This window comes from Monodon monoceros, unplaced genomic scaffold, assembly GCF_005190385.1.
Source record: "Monodon monoceros isolate NGI ecotype Baffin Bay Population unplaced genomic scaffold, NGI_Narwhal_1 Super_Scaffold_8, whole genome shotgun sequence".
In the NCBI taxonomy this organism is placed as follows: Eukaryota; Metazoa; Chordata; class Mammalia; order Artiodactyla; family Monodontidae; genus Monodon; species Monodon monoceros.
Window position 1 is genome coordinate 58,585,944 of NW_021703785.1, and position 25,028 is coordinate 58,610,971.

Sequence of the window (25,028 nt, forward strand, 5' to 3'; positions counted from 1 at the left end):
CATACAGACCCAGTTTATAATTCCTTCAGAAAACAAGCTACATTATACTCTTTTTTTTCTAAATCTGATGCCATTTCTGTTAAAACTTTAAGGGAAAAGCAGCACTTCAATTTACTTTGGTTCTCAACGCGGTTACCATTAAACAACAGGAAATTTAGTTTTTCCTAAGCATGTGTAGATTTTTGTTGCAAAAAAAGTCATTCTCTCTTTTCCTAACTCTAAATGTTTAGGGAAATCTGCCAGTATATCCACTTCGTCCTTTCTTTTCCAAGAATTTCCTACTTCAGTGGGAATATTTAGAAAGAGTATGAGAAACTAGATGTTTTCACGTGAGACTTTAATAATACTGTACTTTGTACTTACATATCATATAGCCTTGGTACTTCAGAGCTCATTACCATTAATTTACAAATCAGTAGATGAAAGCACAAGGTTTAGAAGCAGCTCTTCGCTGCCCAACAGCAAGTTATTAATGCCAATATTGGAACTGATAATTACTGACACATGTGGTGTGGTCCTACAACATCCAGAGATCATTCTCATAACACAAAATGAAGTGCTCAGTAAGTAGAACATATCAATTACCAAATACCCCATTTATTCAAAATAATTTGAAAAACCATGGAGCTCTAATCATCCAATAGCCATATTAAACCTCATAGGCCTACATTAATATAAATGTAGATTAAGGTGTCATTCAATTAAAATTAATACTTAATATATATTCATAAATGTATATACACATGTAATCCATTCAGTTCCACAAAGTGGAATATATTTCAATCAAAAAGTCAGCAAATATGTCAAGACACTTAAAAATGTGAACTACTGCTTTAAGAATTTTTCACCAACATGCTATAATTCCCAAGGGTTACAGATGCCACTGGTCAGACTGCTATATATGCTACCAAGTCTCTCCTTCCTGGGAGTAAAAACATCCGTTGTCTGCTGATCCACTTAGGAATTTAAGGTAGCCAGTTCTCTTAGCAGTGCTCGCTGTGGTTTTAATTCCAGTGTCTTGAACACTCATATGTCTGGGAGATTCTGTAAGATCTGTCTCAAGGAAGCACAGGCTACGATGTGGGCATCCGAAGGAAGATTAGCAAGAGACTGAATCAGCTTCTTGACTATCATCTTCAAACACTGGTGAGCAGCACTCAAATCTCTGTCAAACTGCTGTCCTTCAATCTGTAGAGCCAAATGACTGCAGATGTTTCTAAACTCAACACTGTCCTGAAATGAAGACCAGACACAAACAAGCAATTAGACAGGTTATGGAAGACAGTTGTTGTGTTTTGTGTACCCAGTTTCCAGTCCAGTCTTCTGATGACAGAACCTCGATTTTTCTCTCAGAGAACTACTCTTCTCCATTCTCAGCCTATGTAGTTTGACCAAAGCCGACTCCACTCCACAGCTCCAGGGACCAGGTCAATCAGAGCACATCATCCCTCAGCCACTTGGACTGGCCAAGGATGGACAGATTACCTAAGGCAGGCCAATAAGCCACAGTCCCAGGATATTTGTTAGACTGGGAAAGAGAAGTTCTGTTCCACTGGAGCTGTTGGAAAACATCTTGCCACCATAAGGAGAGAATTCAAATGAAAGTGAGGCCAACACAGAAAAAAAAGTAGAAACAAGAGATTAAAGGAGACTGATTCCAATTACATTTTCTGAGCATGTCAATCTAGCTGTACTTGAACAATAAATCCCAGGATTTTTTAGCTATCTGAATCAATAAATATTTCTTTTTACTTAAGCCACTTGGAGTTGAGTTTCTCTTATTTGTTCCTAAAAGAGCTTTGACGAATATACAAATAGACTTCCTTCTTATTATTCCATAATCACTGTCTTCAAAATTCCAATACAGGATTTGGTATTTAATGAACATGGTCCCAAGAAATGTCCAGTGCAGATTTAGAAATAGTTCATTGGTAGTTTTAAAGAATGAGCTAATTAGATTTTTTTAATCCTCAAATATTCACATTCTAAAATCCATTACATGTAAATGGTACTCTGAAATTATTCCATATCAGAGATAATGTTGACTATATGTTTTATTTTAAATACAGTTGATTCAGACAACACAAGTTTGAACTGCACATGTCCACTTCTATGCAGATTTTTTCCAATAAATATGTACTACAGTACTACACTATCCACAGTTGGTTGAATCCGTGGATTTGGAAGCATGGAGATGGAGGGCCAACTGTAAAATTATATGCAGATTTTTGACTGCTTGGGGGGTTGGCACCCCTAACCCCCCATCCTTCAAGATTCAAATGTACAAATAATTTACAAATAACTGACTCCCCCCAGACTTCTGGTTCTGGCACATGGCACATGTAGTTTCCCCATAATGCCTTGCTACTATATTCTAAATAATACAGAACAAACATCCTTTCTGAGCTTGCAAGAAAGTAATGGAAATCCCCAAGAACCAGGTATAAAAGAAAAGTAGATTGCTTTAGCTGCCTGCCAATACCTATCAAGAAAAGAAAGTTGGTCTCTCTTGAGCTGGGTTTGGTGTGGAAGGTAAAGTTGACCCTATGAGTTTGTAACTGTGGACCTATACTACACAGTAGTTCAAGTTTGTAGTTGTCCTCTATACCATATACATGTTCTTGGAACACTCATGCCAAGACATTAATTTAAAAATTGGAACTGGTCTGAGATATCCATGGACACATGGCAAAAGCAAACAAAAGCCTATTCCACAGAAACATGTTCACAACCCATGCCCCTCAGTAGTAGTCCCATAAAGCTCTGTCAAAGACAAACTCAGAATATGAAATTTTCAGTACAATCCACCATGATATAGTAGATGCAATGTAGGGCAGGATTGAACTCCAAGAATTTCATATATAAACTATAAAATATATTTATAATGATTAAAGATATAAAAGAAGAAATCGGAAATAAAGTGTCCTAAGAAAAAACAGACTTGAAAAAGAACCCAGTACCACTTCTAGAAATGACAACTATCATGACACATTAAAAACTCAATGTTAAACACCTGAATAAATACATATGAAGTGAAGATTAGTAAACTGGATGATAAATTTGAGAAAATTACCCAGAATGCAAAATAAAGTCATGGGAAATATGAATGAGAAGTTACGTGACATGGATTGACAGAATGACAAGGTACAACAGATACATTTCCAGGAGAGACAAGAAAAAGAATGGGGGAGAAGCAGTAGTCAAAGAGAATACTGGATAAAAATTATCCCAGATTGATTCAAATGATCCCAAATTGATCCTTAGATTCAGGAAACAAAACAAGCTTTGAGCAGAAAAAGTTAAACGAAATCCAAATCTAAGCTCATTAAGGTAAAACTGCTCTTAAAAGCAACCAGAAAAGAAAAAGAGTTCAGTCTGGATGACCAGACAGCCAACTTCTAAGCAATAACAATTGAAGATAGAATAGAATAATATCCTCAAATAACTGTCAACCAAGATTTTCTTTTTTTAGTCCCACTAAACTACCATTTAAACATCAGGGCCAAGTAAATATACTTTTATTTAAAAGCACAAAAGGACTTACCACAAATAGACTCTCACTGTCAGATCTTCTTAAAGATATAATTCATAAAGACGAGATTCAACTCAGAAAGAAAGGATGTAAGAAGCAACAGTGAACAAAGAAACTTAAAAACAGTGTAAATCTGAAGATTTGATTAATCAAAACAAAAATTATAACTAACTTGGAGGTTTAAAAAGCAAGATGGTAGGGCTTCCCTGGTGGCGCAGTGGTTGAGAGTCCGCCTGCCGATGCAGGGGACACGGGTTCGTGCTCCGGTCCTGGAAGATCCCACATGCCGCGGAGTGGCTGGGCCTGTGATCCATGGCCGCTGAGCCTGCGCGTCCGGAGCCTGTGCTCCGCAACGGGAGAGGCCACAACAGTGAGAGGCCCGCGTACCACAAAAAAAAAAAAAAAAAAAAAAGCAAGATGGTTCTAAAATGCCGAGTAGCAGTAACATGTAGGATGCCATGGCATTCTAAGGCATTGTATTATTGAAGACAAAAGTGGCAAAACTGATAAATTTCAGGCTTGTTAAGTATATATGTGAGAAATGTAAGGATCATCGTTAAACGTAGAGGAATACGAGGCCCGGGAGGCGGCGCCGAGCAGGATGGAGCACAAGTGCTCGGCTGCACCTTCCCGGACCTAGCAAAGCTCTGCAGGCTTCGATGCCCCTTTCCTGCAACCCTCGGGAGACCGCACTCGCTGCAGCGGACCGCGAGAATATCCGAAGGTGACAGCGTGGGAGATTCTATCCATGGGAAACCTTCCTTGGTGTACAGATTTGAAAAAAAAAAAAAAGTTATAGAAATAATAAAATTTCAAAATCAGCAGAGGGAAAAGGTATATCAAAACCTTTTTGATTCTACTGATAGAAGGTAAAAATGGAGAAATAAAAATACAAACATAAAGCAGGTGAATAGAAAGCACCAAATAAATCACCTTGTGAAATGCAGTGGTTGCCAGGTTGGATTTTCAAAATCTATCTATACGCTGCTTACGAGCAACACGTTTAAAACTAAAAACACCTAAAGATTGAAAGTAAATGTAAATATACTAAATATACATCAAGCAAAGAGAAGTCAAAATAAATCCAGAAAAATCATTATTAGGGATAAAATAAACTGCATTTAATAAAAGGAACTATTATTCCCCAAGAAGATATGACAGTTTTGTACTTGTGTGTGTCTAATATGATAATCTCAATTTACATTCAATCCCCAGACATAAAGACTGATTTTAACCCATCTTTCTCAGAAACTGATCAAACAACAGGACATTCAGCCTAGAGAGAAAGGATTGAAAATCTTTTCTAATCATAAGCTTGGTCTAATGGAGATAAGCAAATATACATTATTCTCAAACGTCTATGTATTACTTATGAAAGATGACTTTATGATAATGCCACAAATCTCAACTAATATCAAAGTGTATATCAATCAAATCACAAAGCAAATAAATGAGAAATCAGTAATGTATATAACCTTCCCAAAACATGTATGACTTAATCCACTTCTAAATAATTCATAAGTCAGTGGAAAAAATAATTGAAATTTTAAAATGCTCTATACTGAACAATTATGGAACTACTATATCACAATTTGTGGGCTGTAGCTCCAGTGAGGAAAGCATAGACTTAAATTCTTATATAAGTAAGGAAAAACCACTTAAACACTGAAAATCCCTGATCTAAAAATTCAACTCAAAAACTTAAGAAAAATAGATAATCCAAAAAAAAAGAAGAACTAAAAGTTGAACCAAAGTTTGCTGAGGAACTAGTTTTCTTCCTAATTCTGTGTAGAAAGAGAAGCTATTCTTTTCCCTAATAAAAACTCTCTCATTTGGGTAAGAAGAAGGACCTGGGTTTCTGGCAAAATATTTATTAGAAAACATCCTCCAAGAAACAAAACAGACATCCATTCATTCAATTCAGCAAAACAACAGCAGCAGGACTCCGTGTGGGCTAACACAGCATAGTCCCCTTATTCGAGTATTCACAGGCTACCACCCTTCCTGTTTTTTTTTCTCTTTAAAGCATTCTTGCTTCCCTGCCTTTGACTATTGCTCATGTCTGTTCAGAAGGTATCAAGGGGCTACTTAGATAATCTGTCCCACAGTTTATGGGGTCACCTATATTGCTGCAGCACATTGCTTGGGAATGAGAAAGTAGGGGGAAAAAATGACTCTGGACTACTTTCCCAAGATCCACATCAAGGGAAATTGTCCACTTGCTTTATAGAAGTAATCCAACTCTAAGTACAAAGTGGAAGGATCAAAGACAACATGCAAAAGGAAATTTAAAATAGAAGGAACCACTGAAATGTGTGCTGACGTGTGCCTATTAGCCAGTCTGCAAAGGCATTCATCACCCAAAGAAGATTAAAATGCCTTTAAAAATATATTTGTGGGCCTAAAATCTGAAGTCAATTTCACATTTACTGTAAAGAAGCAAAGAAGGCATCTTTGGGGGAAATTATACATACAATAAAATTTCACTGCTGGGCTGTACTGGTCCCTGAGGCCCTGGGTAAACTTCAGATCTCTGGCGAGCTTTGCAAAGTCTCTTTATTTTACTATTTTAGTACAGTATTTCCATTTAATCCTTTCTCAAATATATTAACAGTCAAAGAAAACAAATTAATAGGAATAGGCTTTCCATGGGACTCTTAAGCCAAGGAAGGGAAAAATAAAACAGGTGGTCACTTCTCTTCCTTTCTGGAAGGTCTGAAAGCCAACTATGGATCCAGTAATCATGGCTTCCAACCCAGCTTCTACTGCAGAAGGTAGGAGCCACCAGTGACAGCCTTAAGGCAACAGCATATTAAATGGCTCATGGACTTTCGGTGGAAACTCACATGATCAATATTGGTGATGATTTCACTTATGGTGCTTTCCACTCAATGACAGAGTATATCCTCCCAGCAGTTTTTATTTAGCAAGTCCCAGATGCTTCCAAAAATGATGTAATATCTTACACTGTGCTTTGAGCGCTTTGCCAGAATTAGAACATGATGGTGGCTGAGCAATCTAAAAGCAGGTTTTGGAACTTCTAAAGCCTTGTGTAATCTCAGATTTTTGGACACGAAATGTATTGATTGCTACAGGGGTCCAAATCGATGGCCAGCATTTACATTTTAAAGTGAGTTGAGGGACTTCCCTGGCGCTCCAGTGGTTAAGACTTCGCCTTCCAATGCAGGGGGTACGGGTTCCATCCCTGGTTGGGGAGCTAAGATCCCACATGCCTCATGGCCAAAAAACCAAAACATAAAAAAAAAGAAGCAATATTGTAACAAATTCAATACAGACTTTAAAAAATAAATAAATAAATAAAGTGTGTTGAGATAATGTCTCGTGACTCAACTAATCTACTGGGGTAATGGCCTCAGCCTATTTGCCTCAGTTAATAAATCAGTTAAATTTATTTCAAACATGTATCTATTCTCCACTACATGACTTATTACTACACTAGATAAAAGACAATAAGACATGGTACCTGATCTCTAAAGAACTTATAACTTAGTAGGAGAAATGAGACACATACAGCATATCTCCAAATGTCCAGTGAAATGTGATGAGGGCTATGGAAAAAACACAAAAGCCCAATCCTGTGGAAGAACAGACATTTATAGACTCACAATCTAAGCATTGCACAGAGTTCAAACAGAGCTCGTTCTGTGGGTGAATCCTTTCAATAGCATACCTGATGTGCACTTGTCCAGAATTTGCTTGGCTACACTGGAGAAACTCATGTGCTTAGGAGGCAACCCATTAGAAGAGATGGCTCTAGCTTTTAGAACATTTCTTCCTAATTTTTAGCTGAAATCTGCCCTGTGGTAGGCAGAATTGTGGTCTCTTCCCAGACCTGTGAGTATGTTACATTACATGGCAAAAGGGACTTTATAGATGTCAGTTAGGAAGTGCAGCACTCCGGGCAGCTTCAAAGGCCCCTGGGAATGAAAGCTCAATCCTTTATAAGCACCGGAATAGCTATTAGAGCCCTGGTTCTATCCTTTAGGTAAGCCATCTGTGGACAAGTCATTTTATCTATGGAATATTCAGTTTTCTCATCTGTAAAATGGGAAAAATAATAGCTACCATGAGAAGTCCAATTAGCTCATGAATATGAAAGCTCTTTGTATTTATAAAGCATGCCGTCAATCTAAAGTTATGAATAAAGTACTCCACTAAATGGGAGGTCAGTAAGAAGAGGAGAGGAAGGAAGTGTAGAAGAGAAAAGAAAAATATTCTCTACAGAAACTTGGAATCTAATTGGTGAGATAAAACCTATTAAAACCCTTCAGTGGAGATGTGACACAGAATAAGATTAAGGCTCAGAAAGAGTAGCCAAGTTCACCTCAGATGCAACAGAATGTCTACCATCAAAAAAACTGAAAATAACAAGTGTGGGTGAGGATGTGGAGAAATTGGAACCCTTGTGCACTGCTGCTGGCAATGTAAAAATGCTGCAGACACTTTGGAAAACGGTATGGAGTTTCCTCAAAAAAATTAAAACTAGAATTGCCGTAGGATCCAACAATTCCACTTCTGGGTACATATCCAAAAAAATTGAAAGCAGGATCTCAAAATGTTATTTGCACACCCATGTTCATAGCAGCATTATTCACAACAGCCAAGAGGTGGAAGCAGCTCAAGTATCCATGGACACATGAATAGATCAACAAAATGTGGTCTATATATGCAATGGAATACTATTGAGCCTTAAAAAGAAAGAAAATTCTAACACATGCTACAACATGGATGAACCTTGAGGACATCATGCTAAATGAAATAGGCCTGTCACAAAGGGACAAATACTGTATGATTCATCTTACATGTGGTACCTAGAGTAGTCAAACTCATAGAAATTAAAAGTAGAATGGTGGTTTCCAGGGGCTGGAGGGAGGGGGGACATGGGGACTTTTTGTTTAATGGGTATAGGGTTTCCAGATTTGCAAGATGAAAATGTTATGGAGATTGTTTGCACAAAAATGTGAAGTACTTAACACTACCCTTAAAATGGTAAATTTTGTTTTGTATTTTTTTAATACAATTTTTTTAAAAAAGTGGTTGAGACCATCAGGTTATTGCCAGCCTTTGTAGAAGGGAATGGAGATTTGGATGAGGCATCAGGAAAGTGGCAGGTGAGAAGGACTGTATAGACACTATAATAAGAGAGGTGGTGTTGGAGAAAGCAGTATTTAACTCATAGGGAAAAGAGATGGCCCCACAATGAGAATGAATGATACCAGCAAAGGCTTGGAGCCAAGCAGGGGCTAGGACTGGCAGGAGTCCAGTCTGAGAAAAACAGAGCTTTGTGTTACCTATCAGGATAAGCTAGTGCAGACAGCCTTGAATGTCAAGTCCCTGGAACTTCTGAGCGTGGGAGGAACATGGCAAACCAGAACACTGGTCAGGCCTATGAGCCTGAGCACCTACTAGGCACCAGGCTCCAAGCAAGGCTCCTAATATACCTTATTTCACTCAGTCCTCACAACAGTCCATGAATGAGAGATGAAAAGAAATGCTGCTTGGAGAGATTAAATGACATCCCTAAATCGCACAGCAAGTAAGTGGCAGAGCTGGAATTAACCTCTCTCTCAAAACTCAAGTATTCATCAGAGACACCCCAAATCAGAAACTGGGCCAGATGCCAGGATGACAGAGAGAGCAGAGCTCGCCATCCAGTGCTGGGGACAGACTAATGAATGAGAAGTACAGAGCTGCAGATGCCGCCATGGGGTGGACAGGGACACCATGGAAGCAACTGGGAGGCACCCAACTAGCTTTGAGTGAGAAACAAAAATGTCTGTATGTGAATTGTTTCATGTTTGTTTTCTGGCTATATTCATGCTATTTTTCTTAAGGTTAACTAAGTGTTACAAAGCTCAAATTTGCAATGGTCATATCCAAATTGAAGATTGTCCCATTGGTCCAGCCCTCTTCCCTGCAACATAGTTGAGAGGGTGTGGTTATCTGGAAGGGATTCAAGGCATGGAACCTTCCACGCCCCATGTAAAGCCAACTCCTAGCTAATTAGAGACCTCCTAGTGGGAGCTCTCCCTTCCTCCGGTCTGTTCTCTCCTACCCAGTGTAAGGGAGGTCTCTTAGAAAATCCACCCCACTTGTACTTTTCTGCATGACGCGTTGTATTGATTAGGAGTGTGCACTTCTGAAATCTTCGAACAACTGAAAATGCACCTGCAAAGTCCAAAAAGGGAAGAAAAGTTAAGCCCATTTTTAGCTTCTTATTGAAAATAAACACTCCCATCAAAACCAAAGGCTTAAAAGCAAAAACAATCTAGCATTAGGAGTCAGTTTCAAAGCTTGTTTTCTGAAACCAACACCAATAGATAATAAAGTCAAAAATATAATATGACTTTATAGGCTCTATAATGCAGGTAATTTTAAACAATACACAAAGAAGGTTTTTGGGTTTTTTTCTATCACATCATCTTCAAAATCACTTCTAGACCTACAGGAACTATAAATCAATTCATATTCCCTTCACCCCTGGCTTTAAAATAAGTTGGTTCTTTACAAGACAGTCATTTCTTGAGCTATATTCTCTTATAATGGCCTCCACAAATGTGTTTTTTCTCACATTTTTCCCTCTCACTCTCCCTGAATGCCTAACGTACTCTACAGAGGGTATTAATGGAAGAAAGAGCTTTCCTCCAGCTTTCTGTGATGAGGTCTGACCTTAATGAACTTCGGCCTGGACAGCAAACCACTCTCCACTAAAGTTTCCCAGGGCTGGGAACTACGAGGGAGCACAAATCTCTTCCCTACACCCAACACAACCCTCCATGCTAGATGTGCACATAAAATGGGAGTGTCGTTTCTCTATTTTAGAGCGGCGTTATGAAAACCATACTATCAGGAACAGTATACTACAAATTGCCCCAACTGCATTTTGTTCATTGACATCTGGCTTTGAACAACAAATTCACAGGGCCCAGGTCAATCACCAATTGCCTAAACTCTAGGTCAATCTCAAATAGCTATGCAACTTCGTATCAATAAAGCACCCAGTGAAGAACCACAGTATCTGCCAGTCACCATAAAAAGTCTATCGCCCACAGGAAATTAAACATTTTTACTTGTGGTGTACCCAGTGTAAACGCTCACAAGTAACTAAGGTTCCTCATGCATTTGCTTTGGGTACAGTACCATTTTCATCAGAAAAGTCTAATGAAAAGCACTTTGTGATGGCTACAAGCACTTGATTCAGGTATGCTCACAAGGCAAACCCCAAAATTGTAAAATAAAGCAAGGCAGCATTTCCACAAGACATTAAACATAAGTAGGTTTGTTTTAGGGCCTTCCTGCAATATCTTTCCCTAAATGTTCATTTCAGAAAGCTTTTACGTCCTGATTTTCATATCATTCACTTTATAAGGAGTAACAAAGCTATAACTAAGCTACTTCTAGAGCTGTCACTTGGCCTTTTCCTGACATAAAAGCACAATTTTGTCCCAGACAAAGAGCAATCCCCTGGCTAAGGCTACTAATAATATAACCATGAGAATTTATTTCTTCAATAGAATATTAGCAATTTTTAAAGACACAATTCCCAAATTTGCAGAAACTGGCTTCACTAACCAATGTTAATGGGGAAGAAAAGCACTCATCATCAATGTCTGCCTCTGAGTAACTCAATATCCACACTTGCAGTTTGCAAAAAGCCTTAGCAATGACGGTGAAGCCAAAGCCAACAGTTTTACAACCACTGCTCCTGCTCTGTGGAATGAGAAAACCAGCATGGACCACCGAACGTGAGAGAATTATTGGTACCAGAATTAGTTAATTGCAATGGGTGAGCTCACAGGCAAGTTTTATCTGCAATGGCAGGAAAGTTCTTCTGCCTCTAAAAGCTGGCATCAGCCATTGTTTCCATGAAACTTGCTTCAGAACAGAACTCTTGGAAACGGTAAATGTTTTTAACTATCAAAGGAAGACAGACAAAACTCAACCAGAGTGACTTCATGATTGGCTTAGTTAATGATCTCTTTGGGTTGGTCATTTTTAGAAGTTTTTAAAATCCTAGACTCTTTTCCTTCTGGTGCTCCACACATTTCTATGCTCCCTTTGGGTGGCAAGTATTATAGCATCTTTGCCAGTATTACTAGTTTGATAAAGATTTCCTACGTTTACCTGGGGCTTTTTGTCACTATGTAAGGTGACCATCATTAGAGGAGACACAAATCACCCAGTGTTAGGGACTGAATTGTGTTCCACCAAAATTCATGTGTTGAAAACCTGACTTGCAGTGTGACTGTATTTGGAGATAGGATCTTTAGGGAGGTAATTAAAGTTAAGTTACATCATAAGGATGGGGCCCTAATCCAATAGGATTGGTGTCCTACAAGAAGAGGAAGAGACATCCAAGATCTCTCTTTCTCTGTGGCACAGAGAAAAGGCCACGTGAGGACACAGTGAGAAGGTGACAGTCCACAAGCCAGGAAGAGAGCCCTTCCCAGAAACCAAATTTGCTCTTGAACTTCCCAGCCTCCACAACAGTGAGAAAATAAATGTCTGTGGTTTAAGCCACCCAAGTCTGTGGCATTTTGTTATGGCAGCCCAAGCTGACTATGATACTCAGTGTGCAGAATGACTATTGCAGCTGAAGTGGTGTGCAGTGCATGGCATGTATGACCATGCCCTGACAACTGTGCACTCTCATGTACTTTATTTCAGTGTAATGTTCATAACACCCCTATGAGCTAGCACTGTGATTGGTAGAAAGAGTCAGACAAAACCATGTTTGAATCATGGGCCACTACTTCTTAGCTGCAGGCTCTTCAGCAGTTCTAAATTCCTCTGAGCCTCAGTTTCCTCCCGTAATAAATTTTTATCAAGCTGGTTAACTCCATCCTTTCCACCAAATTTAACAAGACTCAGTTTTGTTAAGCATTTTTAACCACCATGAAAAGACTCATTTCATGTTTGTTTGTTTTTGCATGAGTTCGATAATCTCTAAATGCTCAAAAGGAATATCAAGCGTTGGCTTCTTTAAGAAAATAGTAAACTACTGTAAAGATATGCGTTATTATTATGGTGAGGGTTTCTCTGCCTTCAGGCCTGAAAATTTCACTCCCTTAATTCTGGTGGTTTGATCAGCGAGTCACTCAATGGTCACATCTCTAAGTCAGTCATCAGCCATGGGCTAAAGCTGACCTCTGGAAAGTGGAGGCTTCCTGGAAGTCTCTTTGGGTCATCCTAACTCTGTTTTTGTCAACAGTCTCAAAAGTAAATACAGAGTTCAGGAGTCAGATCCATCAATATCAAGAATGAAATATAATAATAGTCAATAAGACTATTGAAGAAGATTGAGGCATCAATCAATAATAATAATAATAATAAAGTTCAAAGGTATTGCAATTTACCGTGAGCAGCCAGTAGCTAAGACTTTATATGCATTATCTCAATAACGTTAAATACCACTGTTCCCACTTTACAGGTGAGGAGACTGAAGCACAGGACGGCTAAATAACTTGCCCAAGAGTCTGCAGCAGGAAGTGGCAGAGTAGGTTTGAAATGCTTCGTGGGACCTGATCGCTGTCTTGTGCTGTGCTGTTCAAGTGAGTCTTCCTCCTCTCTGTGGCAAGGAATGCCACGGAAGGCATTCCTGACGTTAGGGAAATTTCCACACACTTCCAAGTGACATGCAAGCATTATTTCCTTTAGCAAAATCCTCCTGAAACCATTCTCATGTATAAAATCAATCTGCATGTTCTTAGTTTAAAAATATAGGGAAAACTCGTCCAAATCATTTGAATTAACACCAGTAATGATGATGCCAAGTCTGTATAACCAGCCCCCCTGGAGAGACAGACTGCTGTGTCCTTGAGTCTAAGTGCTTTGTAAGCATTACCTTACAAACCTAATGGAGATACTGCCTTTTCTCCAAACAGCAAACCAAGCAAAATTTCAAGATGCTGGCAAGGAAGCAAATCATCCAGAGAAACCTCTCCCTGCTTCTCTCCCTTCTGAAAGCACTGGCTGTTCTCAGGAGCCCTGAAACTCATTACTCCCCTGTAGGTGAATAGCAGACTCCAATATCAAGAATGTTGAGATCCCTGTTCTTTTTTTGTTGTCGTTGTTGTTGTCTATATTCTTTTTTTTTTTTTTGGTGGGGGGGGAGTATAATTGCTTTACAATGTTGTGTTAGTTTCTGCTGTACAATGAAGTGAAACAGCTATACGTATACATATATCCCCTCCCTCTTGGACCTCCCTCCCCCCCCCATCCCACCCACCTAGGTCATCACAGAGCACCGAGCTGAGCTCCCTTTGGAGATCCCTGTTCTTAATGGGGACTCTGGGTGCCTCTAGAAACACTGGCAGCAATACATCCAGACATCTGCACATTTGCTCGTGATGGAGAAGAAGGGGACCAAGACTCAAGGGGCTGGGTAGGTGAGGGAAGATTTGAGCAGATCTATGGATTAAGAGGAATTGGCAGAGTGGAAGCACTAGAAAATACAAAGAGAGAGGAAGGAACTGAGAGAAAAAGTCCAGGGGCAGATGAAAGATTTGCTCCAGCACTTAAGAGAAAGAATTTATTTGGGAGGCAGAGGGGGTGGGGACCAAACAGTATTTCTTTATTAGAGACAAGAAAGAAGATGATTGGAAATGAGATTTTTTTAGGTAGGATGGAAGATATTTGTGTCAGATGGCCTCAGTTTTCTCAGTGAAGGAGTGAGAGGGTTGAGGTTTGGATGAAGAAAGTTTGAGGAGAGTAGAAAATGTTTAGGACAAAAAGTCAAGTAGAGAGGGTTAAAAGGATTACCAAGTAGAAGTGGCAGCTGCATTAACCTCAAGTGGCATGATTTATAGTCCAGAGCAGAGGGCGCCATTGCTCCTAAACTGGGTCAGGCCCTCTGACAATGGTCTTCCGACCTGACCTTGCCTCTGTGATTTATCAGGGTCCTTCCTTCAGTCATATCAATGGCTGCCTTTTGCCTGCAAGACAGTCCAGGTCCTCAGCATGACCCACAGGCCTTTTCCCACCTGACCCCACCTAACTCTCCAGCATCATTTTTTTGCCTTCTGCCATACTGAACTGATTTTAGTTCCCCCAAAGCCCTAGGCCCTTTCATTGCTTCTTGGCCTTGGATCCCACAGCTCCTCTGAAATGCTTTTTCCCTTTAATGCCTGGAGAGTAAACATTCTTTTTTTTTTTTAAAGGTTACCTCCTCCAAGATGCCTTCCAGGATCACCCAAGGTAAAACTGATCACTCAGTCTCTCCTTTTGCCAACTTACCTGTGCCCTGTATACGTTCCTAGTATCACAGCGCACTTCATGTGTATCACAATTTAATTGGCAGGATTTTTTAAAATTTCTTGGCGATACAAAAAAAGGTACCTCTTACAGTCAAGAGCACTGGTGAAATGCAGCTTCATTTTTTAAACTTTTCAGAATGAAGCAGTGCTTCACATCTGGAGGCGACCTTATTTCCCCTCCCACCACACACATTTAGCAGTATTTGGTTCTGTCAATTGGTGGGGAGGGTATGCTGCTGGCATCTACTGGGTAGAGGCCAGGGACGCTGCTAAACATCGTACAGTACATAGGACAACCCCACAGCAATCATCCAGACAAAAATGTCAGTAGTGTGGAGGTTGAGAAACCCTAGTTTAGAGTAACAATATTTATTCAGGTGAATGCTATGCTTTATTTTTTTTTATTTTAAAGCAATCTTTTACAGTATATAGTGCGACCTAATATATATCAATGTTTTCCAAACTTTGGCTTGTAGAGCAAGAATAGCAAGTCTTGAGAAATGCTCTTTCTTCATTACCCCTCCCCCATTTCCTTCCACTAGACTCCCCAGGGAATGAATGAAGCAGTGTTCCAGATCAAAATTGAAAGGCCAGAAGGTCTCAGAGAGATTTGTGACCTTAAGCCCATTAGGTTAATGGCAAGGCCAAGACTGGATTCCAGAACCCCAGATTTCCACCAACCCACTCAGCCTGGGAGGCAGCTGCTCTGTTCCCTGGCTAAATCGGCTAACACCGTTTGGTACCTTAAGAGGAAACCGTGCCCTACAAATATGGGCTGCGTGACTTAGCAGGAGTTTAACATGAGTATTCCTGCTTCAACACCCGGGACCCAGCCCGCTCTCACGCAACTTTATGAGAATTTAGGTTGACTCTGTGAGGCCCCCGAGCTCTGTGCGGAATTGGATTTATGCAAAAACAACTGCGATTCATAAGTGCGAAGGAACTTCAAATAAATGTAGGTGATTTCGTCATACAAAAGGCAGAGGGAACTTAATACGTATATTTAAGGCTTTGGAGAAACGGCTTTTAGTTTGAAAGGGGTGGGAGGAGCTGTCCTCCGTCCCTAGAAGCTTCACATGTGGAAAGGGCCAGAGGAAGGTTTTGGCAAAGCCCTTCTGCATCTCCGTTCTGCAGTCAGGTGGGCCCCAGGTGGGCCCTGAGTTCCCTGTCCCAAGTACCTAATCCCCGGAATGTCACCTCCCTCATTCCCACTCCGAGGTGCTGAATCTCTGGGGGAAGCTCGACTTTGGATCCTGCGACTCAGCCTCGTCTGCATCCCGGTCCGCTGCCCTGCCCCAGGGGGAACCTAAGCAGGGGGATGGATGCTGGAGGCCAGACTCACCTTCAGGTGGATGGGGATGGACCGCTCCTGCTGGAGGGGGCCCAGCAGCGTCTGCTCCACGCTGACCAGCTCCGAGGTCGAGTCCACCACGCGGGCCAGCGCGCTGCGCATCGCCATCTGGGCCAGGGTGCAGGGCCCGCGACCCCGGGGTAAGGGCAGCAGTTCCGAGCCCCCCTCGGCGCCTCGCACCACTTCCACCTCGGGGGAGCTCGCCCGCGCCCCGGACCCCACATTCCTGGCCCCCTTGCCCCCGCCTTCCTCCCCACGCCCCTGCCCGGCACGGGCCAGCCGTGGGTCTGAGCGACGCTCTGGGGCGGCGGACACGTGGTCCAGGTCGCGTGGGCTCCCGGGGGCGCCCGGACCATCCCCCCAGCCCCACTCCTGCTGCAGAAGCTGCAGGGTGTGCAGAGCCACCATTTGGTGGCTGATGGAGGCCACTAAGGGCGCGGGGCTAGCCATCGCCTCCGCCCGCGGCTCGGCGCGCTCGGCCGGCAGGTGAAGCAGCGAGCGAAGGAGGCGGGGCGTTTGGGGTCGCCAGGGTCACTCTTCCTAAGCCGCAGCTCCTCCGCCTCCTTGCCTCTCTGCGCGTGGGGCCGGTCCGTCCCGCCCCCCGCCAGCTGTCAGTGACCTACACTGGCCACTGCGCTCGCTTCAAGTCCGAATAGGCTTGTTCGGAATCAAGGCTGCCTGAAGTGCTGCTTCCCTTACACCTGAAAATCAGCCAAATGCTGAGCGCTGGTTCCTCCTCCTCTCCAGGGCTTACGCTGGCATGGCCGCTCTGTGTGGATGCATCTATCCGCAGGGATACCCCGCCCCCATCTCCTCTGAAGGATGCCTACCGGTGACCGTTCACGCCCTGGGGACTGGGGATGGGAGTGCACGGGTCAAAGACCCACCGGGAATCGGAAAGTGTGAAGTGCCAGAGAAAAGCTCACAAAAGGAAAACTGTGCTTGATCGGCCTCCCTCCCTTTCCCAAGCGTAGGGGAATTTTCAGGAGCTTCGTGGAGTAGCCTTCAAGGCTCCTGTCCCCCATACAAAAGAAGGGGACTTGGGTATCTTCTCTGCTTTGCTCCAAGCCACATGTGCTGAGAAGGCCCGACTGTCGAAGCTGAAGTTGCATCAGGGCCCAGCTCTGCCTGTTCCTGAAGCAACTTGCGAAGCAAGGGCTTGGCACTGTCCGGATGAGGAGGCTAAATGAGTTTTTTTGTGAAACTCCCGAAGGACTTAGGCAGCAGAGTTTGAAGCTAAATCCTTTTATGAGCCATGAACCCAGGGACAGCTGTACAAATAGTTGCTGCTTTTGATTAAGCCTCACTTCGCTACTTCCTTGACTTAGGAAAAGACTGGCAAGTTTACGCTTTGATAGATTGGAAACTATTGGTGTGCGATTACACTTAAAAAAAAGACATTTACGGGGAATGGTATGGAGGACTCTCTCAGAGCAGCATGGTTTTTCCACTTTTTTCCTGCATGGGAAACCATGTAGATAACCCCACACGAAGTAAAGCAGAGGACAAGGGTGCAGGCCCATGGCAGACAAGTAGACCCTAGCAGACCCAGAGGATGGGATTTCATTCTTCCTTTAGAAGGGAGAGTCCACCTTTGGTGCTGTGGAATAAGATCTGGGGAGGCCCTTGCATGGGAAAGCTACTCCAGTGAGTCCATTAGTCGAGAAGTGCAGTCATCAGAGATACGGGGAGGGATTTGGGGTCCTTTAAGGTTTCTTTAACTCTGGGATAGTATGACCCAATATAATCCTCCCAACTCTCCAGTGAAGGTTCCTTCTAATTCTCAGTGTTTTCTTCGCCTATGAAAACAAATCTGGATGCCAAGGTAAAGAAAACCTCTCTTAAACAAAAACAAGTATGTTCACACTAATTATAACTAAGTAAAAATGCATGTCTGTGCATTGACAGAGAGGAAATTACTTTGGAGGGAAGTAAATAGTTTAATATTGATTAGATTCTCTTGATCAAGTTACTTAAGTTCATAATGAAAAAGAGAAATTCTTTTTTATGTGTATGTGTTTTTTTAATCCTCAAACATTGAAATACATTAGGTTCAGCAGAGACTAACTGTGAATAACAAAAACGAACCCCTAATTTCACAAAGCACGTCAGATCTCCAGGGGTGCTCCTCTTTCCAGATACGCAGGAAATCCTAGTAGGCCAAGTCTTCCACTATCAAATGACTGACTCAAAAGCTTCTTGACAAATGGAATTCCAGCCAACTGCAGAATTGTAATCACTAGACACAGGCTGACCTGAGGCCCCACTATTCTACATACCAGGCTGACTCTGAGAGCCATGAGACCAACTGAACTGCAGGAGGTAAGAGAGACGGGGCCAGAAAACCATAGAGCCTACGGGATGGTACATGAGGCTTCAATAGCTGCCTAGGTTTTCTGGTATCCTTTAGAGAGCGCTAGATTATCCAGCAACTCAAGGCTTTGTCTGTCTTGGCCATGAGCCACCTTTTCCTTTGCCATGACCTGAAATGGCTGATGTTCCAAAGCTGGATATATGAGGTCCTAACTGAGGAAAAGTATACATAGACTATTGAGATGAGTCCATAGCATAGCAGATCCGCCTTTGATCTAAAACAGCTCCAAATTTATATACGCTGGGCTACCAGACCAGGTAACAAATTATACACTCCCTACTCACTATACTGACAATTTGAGGCCACTGGATAATAAAAGGCACATTCAAAGGATGAAGTACTGGACACCAATATTTTTGCTTCACAGTATCTATTTCACTATTTATTTTTTCATTTTTTTTTTTTTTGTGGTACGCGGGTCTCTCACTGTTGTGGCCTCTCCCGTCGTGGAGCACAGGCTCCGGACACACAGGCTCAGCGGCCATGGCTCACGGGCCCAGCCGCTCCGCGGCATGTGGGATCTTCCCAGACCGGGGCACGAACCCGCGTCCCCTGCATCTGCAGGCGGACTCTCAAACACTGCACCACCAGGGAAGCCCCTATTTCACTATTTTATGTAAACCATACCCTAATTTCCCAGTAGCTATTCCTCCTCCTCTACACTCAGTCCGTGTCATCAGGTAGGATGAACCCGTCCCATGGCAGAAGTGGACTGGAGCATCTAGGCTGAGGCCAGTCACACATCAGTACAAGTTCCCATTGTGAATGGTCAGGAATAGGCACGTGACCCAACTACAGCCAATGACAATCACATTTAGGATGCTTTCAGCTGAATGTACTGTATAAGAGAAAATAATGGAACTAGAAGAAGGTGTAGGCCAAAAGATGAAACGGCGAAAAAGATGAATTCCCCTTTAACAAGAAAGCTTCGCATAAAATAGTTTAATCAATAAGTTATTGTCTCAGATCACAAGTCTTAAGGTAGGATGGCTCCAGGGTTGATTAATCCTCAGGAGTGTCAGATATCCAGGGGTACTCCTCTTTCCAGAAACACTGGAAATCTAGCTTCATGAGGCTAACACTCCTAATATCAGATGGCTGACTGCAATGACCCCTTGTGGATGTGAAACTGAGAAGATGTAAGTTCTGGAGCTTCTGCAGCCATCTTGTGAGTTTGAGGGGAGAGCCTGCCTAGGAATGAGCCAACACTTAAAAGAGAAAAACCAAGAGATCTAGAGAGAGACCAGTGGTCTTATAACACCATCTGAGCCCCACATTGTGCTGCATAAGAGGAGAACCCCATCTCTGAGCTTTTCAGTTATACAAACCACTAAAATCTGTTTTGCTTGAATTTACTTTAGGTTGAGTTTACTGCCTCTTGCCACAGAAAGTCACAACTGAAGCAAACTGCTTGACATATGTTACAGGATAGATAAGCTAATGCAGTGACCCTATGATCCAGTGCCCCTCAGGCAAACACTGCTAAAAGGTCCCTCCGACCTTTCCAGCAAGGCTTATGTCATTTACCTCATCTTTCTACCACCTTAGCAGTTGTGGGAAAAGATATTTGAGCAACTCTCATCATTCCTAAAGACTGACGGGAGCATTAGAAAATGACCAATGGAGACATTCATGACTCTGGGCAGTGTGTGATGGAAAAGGGAAGAGGATGGAAAACTCAGTGAAGTGAGAAGCAATTTTCTACCCATTAATATACAAGGTAGAGCATTGTTAGATAAACAAGTATTCTGGTGCTTTATTAATCCAAAGGTTCTTTTCCCACATGAGCAAAAGATACGAACCCCTATGTGGAATCATGAAGAAGCCGGGCACAGTGAGAACAGAAGGGATCTGGAAGAAGGTACAGCTATGTGGAGCCTTTCTCAAAGGCCTTGGCAAAGCCCAGATACATTTGAGCCCTCCTTATATACTTTGGCAATTTCCTCCTAAAGGGATCCAAGAAAATTCCAGAAATGGAGCCGTTAACCTTCAACACACTCTGGTGAAGTTCATAGGTGGGGGCAAAACAAAACATGTGCAAAGAGACCAAAGAGTTATTATTCTTGAATGAAAATTATGATTGAGGAGAAACAGATGCTTAAGCGATGTACCGAGATATGAAAATGTACTGTAAAAGAGAAAACAATGGAACTAGGAAAAAATGGAAGCCCAAAGAAAAAAGAGCAAAAAAAGATCAAATTCCCTTTTTAAACACACAATTGTAATGTTTGAATATGCCAAGTCATAAAAATGCACATGCAAGTCTAATTTTGGCCTAAACATTTGATTTTCAGAAAAAAAAAATGCAGTCCTGCCACAAAACCTCTGAATTGCCAAAAACAATTGTTTACATAGGGCAATGTGTTTTCAGGACATCTTGTATGTGCTGCCTGCCCAGACCTTGTTAAGCTGGTGAAGCTAAGGGAAGCTTGGTAAAACTAAGTGTAGAAGAATAGGGAAGTCTAGTAAAGGGAGGGAAAAGAGAAGTTAAAAATGTTGAACCCCATCTGCTTGTGCTGACATAATCTGATGTGCAGTTTAACTCCTCGACACAAAATGCAATTCTTTCTGGACATAAACATCATTTTACTTGGTTCTGCCTTAATAATAAGTTTATTTCCAGGAAGAATTCTTGATGTTGGCAAAAAAAAATCAGAAGTGGTTTTTAAAAGAGTAAATATAACTTTTCCTATTTCTTCTACCTTTGGTAGATGATTTCGTGCTTAAGAGTAAGAGAATGGCCATGGATTTTCATGCTGCCTACACATGATTCCAACAAGACAGCCCTGCCGGGTTTTCCCCTTTATTTCTGATTACAAGATGTAACCCCTGAAGAATATCCTTTCCCTTAATGGGAAAAATCTAAAGCCTGCTTGGGTTCCTGAACAGTGATCCCTTTCCTATGGTAATTATAATGAAAAAAAGGGGGTGAGAAGGGGGATTGGGGGCACATGGTTTTGTGTTTAGCTTTTGCTACAAGATCACCATGCGTGTGTTTCCATGAAGTCAAAACTTCATACTGGGAGGTTCAGTTCAGTCTCAACTCTTAAACCCTCAATTATATGTGTAGATATGGCTTGTAATATTGAAATTGGGGGAGAAATAGTAAGAAAAACGGAGAAGAGATAAATATGGGGAGTGCTTAAATCCAACTAAATTCCAGGTTCTTTAATCTTAGTGGGAAAAAAATGTGACCACCCTCATCGCTCTTCATGATCACCCTTATTTTCAAGCTCTGGTAGGTACCCTTTTAACATGATGGGGGAAAAAAATGCTTGACTTGGATTGATATATTTTTTAAAATTTGATCTTCCCTATCCCTTTCCTTACATTCATCCTCATACCCTTATGCATTGTTTTTTCCTCTAAGAAATTATCTACTCTTGTTCTCCAATGTCTCTTCTGTCAGGCTTTATGGTTGAACAGACATTGGGGTTTTATCCACCCTCTCATTTTCTCCTCTCTCCCTTCTATTTTTCCAGTGATCCCTTTCCTATGGTAATTATAGTGAAAAAAGGGGGTGAGAGGGGTGATGGTTTTGTGTTTAGCTTTTGCTACAAGATCACTACGCCTGTGTTTCCATGAAGTGAAAGCTTCATACTGGGAAATTCAAGTCAGTCTCCAACTCTTAAACCCTGGGTGCAGCAAGGGAGAACCAAACCAGTTTTTTTTTTTAACTTTATTTTATTTATTTATTTTTTTATACAGCAGGCTCTTATTAGTTATCTATTTTATACATATTAGTGTATATATGTCAATCCAAATCTCCCAATTCATCCCACTACCACCACCCACCCCCGACTTTCCCCCCTTGGTGTCCATACGTTTGTGTCTCTATTTCTGCCTTGCAAACCAGTTCATCTGTACCATTTTTCTAGATTCCACATATATGTGTTACTATACTATATTTGTTTTTCTCTTTCTGACTTACTTTGCTCTGTATGACAGACTCTATGTCCATCCACCTCACTAAAAATAACTCAATTTCGTTTCTTTTTATGGCTAATATTCCATTGTATATGTGTGCCATATCTTCTATATCCATTCATCTGTCGATGGACACTTAGGTTGCTTCCATGTCATGGCTATTGTAAATAGTGCTGTAATGAACACTGCGGTACATGTCTCTTTTTGAACTATGGTTTTCTCAGGGTATATGCCCAGTAGTGGGATTGCTGGGTCATATGGTAGTTCTATTTTCAATTTTTTAAGGAATCTCCATACTGTGCTCCATAGTGGCTGTATCAATTTACATTCCCACCAACAGTGCAAGAGGGTTCCCTTTTCTGCACACTCTCTCCAGCATATTTTGTTTGTAGATTTTCTGATGATGCCCATTCTGACTGACATGAGGTGATACCTCATTGGAGTTTTAATTTGCATTTCTCTAATAATTAGTGATCTTAAGCAGCTTTTCATGTGCCTCTTGGCCATCTGTATATCTTCTTTGGAGAAATGTCTATTTAGGTCTTCTGCCCATTTTTTGATTGGGTTGTTTGTTTTTTTAATATTGAGCTGCATGGGCTGTTTATATATTTTGGAGATTAATCCTTTGTCCGTTGATTCATTTGCAAATATTTTCTCCCAATCTGAGGGTTGTCTTTTCGTTTTGTTTATAGTTTCCTTTGCTGTACAAAAGCTTTTAAATTTCATTAGATCCCATTTGTTTATTTTTGTTTTTATTTCCATTACTCTAGGAAGTGGGTCAAAAAAGACCTTGCTGTGATTTATGTCAAAGAGTGTTCTTCCTATGTTTTCCTCTAAGAGTTTTATAGTGTCTGGTCTTACATTTAGGTCTTTAATCCATTTTGAGTTTATTTTTGTGTATCGTGTTAGGGAGTGTTCTAATTTCATTCTTTTACATGTAGCTGTCTAGTTTTCCCAGCACCACTTATTGAAGAGACTGTCTTTTCTCCATTGTACTTCCTTGCCTCCTTTCTCATAGATTAGTTGACCATAGGTGCATGGGTTTATCTCTGGGCTTTCTATCCTGTTCCATTGATCTATATTCCTGTTTTGTGCCAGTACCATACTGTCTTGATTACTGTAGCTTTGTAGTATAGTCTGAAGTCAGGGAGTCTGATTCCTCCAGCTCCGTTTTTTTCCCTCAAGATTGCTTTGACTGTTCGGGATCTTTTGTGTCTCCATACAAATTTTAAGATTTTTTAAATTCTAGTTCTGTAAAAAATGCCATTGGTAATTTGATAGGGATTGCATTGAATCTGTAGATTGCTTTGAGTAGTATATCCATTTTCACAATGTTGATTCTTCCAACCCACGATCATGTTATATCTCTCCATCTGTTTGTGTCATCTTTGATTTCTTTCATCAGTGTCTTATAGTTTCTGAGTACAGGTCTTTTACCTCCTTAGGTAGGTTCATTCTTATATATTTTATTCCTTTTGTTTCAATGGTGAATGGGATTGTTTCCTTAATTTCTCTTTCTGATCTTTTGTTGTTAGTATATAGGAATGCAAGAGATTTCTGTGCATTAATTTTATATTCTGCTAATTTACCAAGTTCATTGATTAACTCTAGTAGTTTTCTGGTGGCATCTTTAAGATTCTCTATGTATAGTATCATGCCATCTGCAAACAGTGATAGTTTTACTTCTTCTTTTCCAATTTGTATTCTTTTTATTTCTTTTTCTTCTCTGATTGCCATGGCTAGGACTTCCAAAACTATGTTGAATAATAGTGGCAGGAGGGGTGGATTAGTGCCTTCCCACACTGGCTTTCTGTGCTAGGAAAACAAGAGAGGCCAGCAGACCTGCTTGCTTTATTTGTTTGGTCATTTTAATCATTTTGTTTCAAAATATTATTGAGAATGGTCAGAAAAATTGAAACAGGTAAAAATCATTTAAAAAATAAAAATCTGATCAGCATGATTGAAGTGACCCATTTTTTTTTCCTTGGATGTAAAAGATATAAAATACTTTAAAATTTATGTTTACATAAAAATATAACATTACATATTTCAGTATAAAGACTATTTTTAAACTGTCATCATCTGGTTCTCTGCTCACTGTTAATTAGCAAGTGGGATCTTATAGATGCTAATCTGACCATAAAACTCAAATGTTCCATAGAAGTGATCAAATTTCCAAGTATTTGTTCAAAAAAATCATATGTAAATTTTATTTGGTCTGTACTTCCCATTTGAAAATTAAAACCACATTCAATAGGATCTTAAATGCCTCTGTTCAACTATCTAAGCTTCCTCAGAAGCTTAAATTGTAGTCTTTGGTGGATCATTCTTAGATAATGGTAGATAATTTGTTAAAGAAACATGAAAGGAATTCTTAATGCCCTATTCATTTTAGCTAAGAATAAAATCTAATACTTTAAGTGAATGTTATTTTAATACACAATTCTTCTTAACAATGTCTTTTTTTTTTATTTTAATGACTATTATTCCAAAACCGGGTAAAATCTAAAATATATATGGTGGGCAATATATATTTTTTGCCCATATGTATATTCATGTTTCTAATTA

The 25,028-nt window shown here is 40.8% G+C and overlaps 1 protein-coding gene and 1 long non-coding RNA gene across 3 annotated transcripts in view; one reads left to right on the forward strand and one right to left on the reverse strand.

Moving 5' to 3' along the window:
- LOC114888228 overlaps positions 1 to 13,575 on the forward strand; it is a 157,590-nt gene extending 144,015 nt beyond the window's left edge. For both annotated transcript variants that reach the window (XR_003791741.1, XR_003791742.1), the window contains 2 exons: positions 12,984 to 13,104; positions 13,438 to 13,575. This is a non-coding gene — a long non-coding RNA (uncharacterized LOC114888228). The remainder of the gene's footprint in view (positions 1 to 12,983; positions 13,105 to 13,437) is intronic.
- Positions 611 to 16,654, reverse strand: DLEU7 (deleted in lymphocytic leukemia 7). Its single transcript, XM_029210259.1, has 2 exons — positions 16,151 to 16,654; positions 611 to 1,233 (listed from the first exon to the last, which is right to left on the reverse strand). Exons 1-2 carry the CDS (start codon positions 16,607 to 16,609, stop codon positions 1,027 to 1,029), a joined length of 666 nt encoding a protein of 221 aa, XP_029066092.1. The 5' UTR covers positions 16,610 to 16,654; the 3' UTR covers positions 611 to 1,026.
- Positions 16,655 to 25,028: the final 8,374 nt, after the last annotated feature.

Bases quoted from the DNA above. Each gene is read 5' to 3' on its own strand.
- DLEU7 (XM_029210259.1), bottom strand. From the start codon at position 16,609: ATGGCTAGCCCCGCGCCCTTAGTGGCCTCCATCAGCCACCAAATGGTG. The intron at 1,234-16,150 runs GTGAGTCTGGCC...TCTTCATTTCAG, and splicing joins CCATCCCCATCCACCTGAAG to GACAGTGTTGAGTTTAGAAA.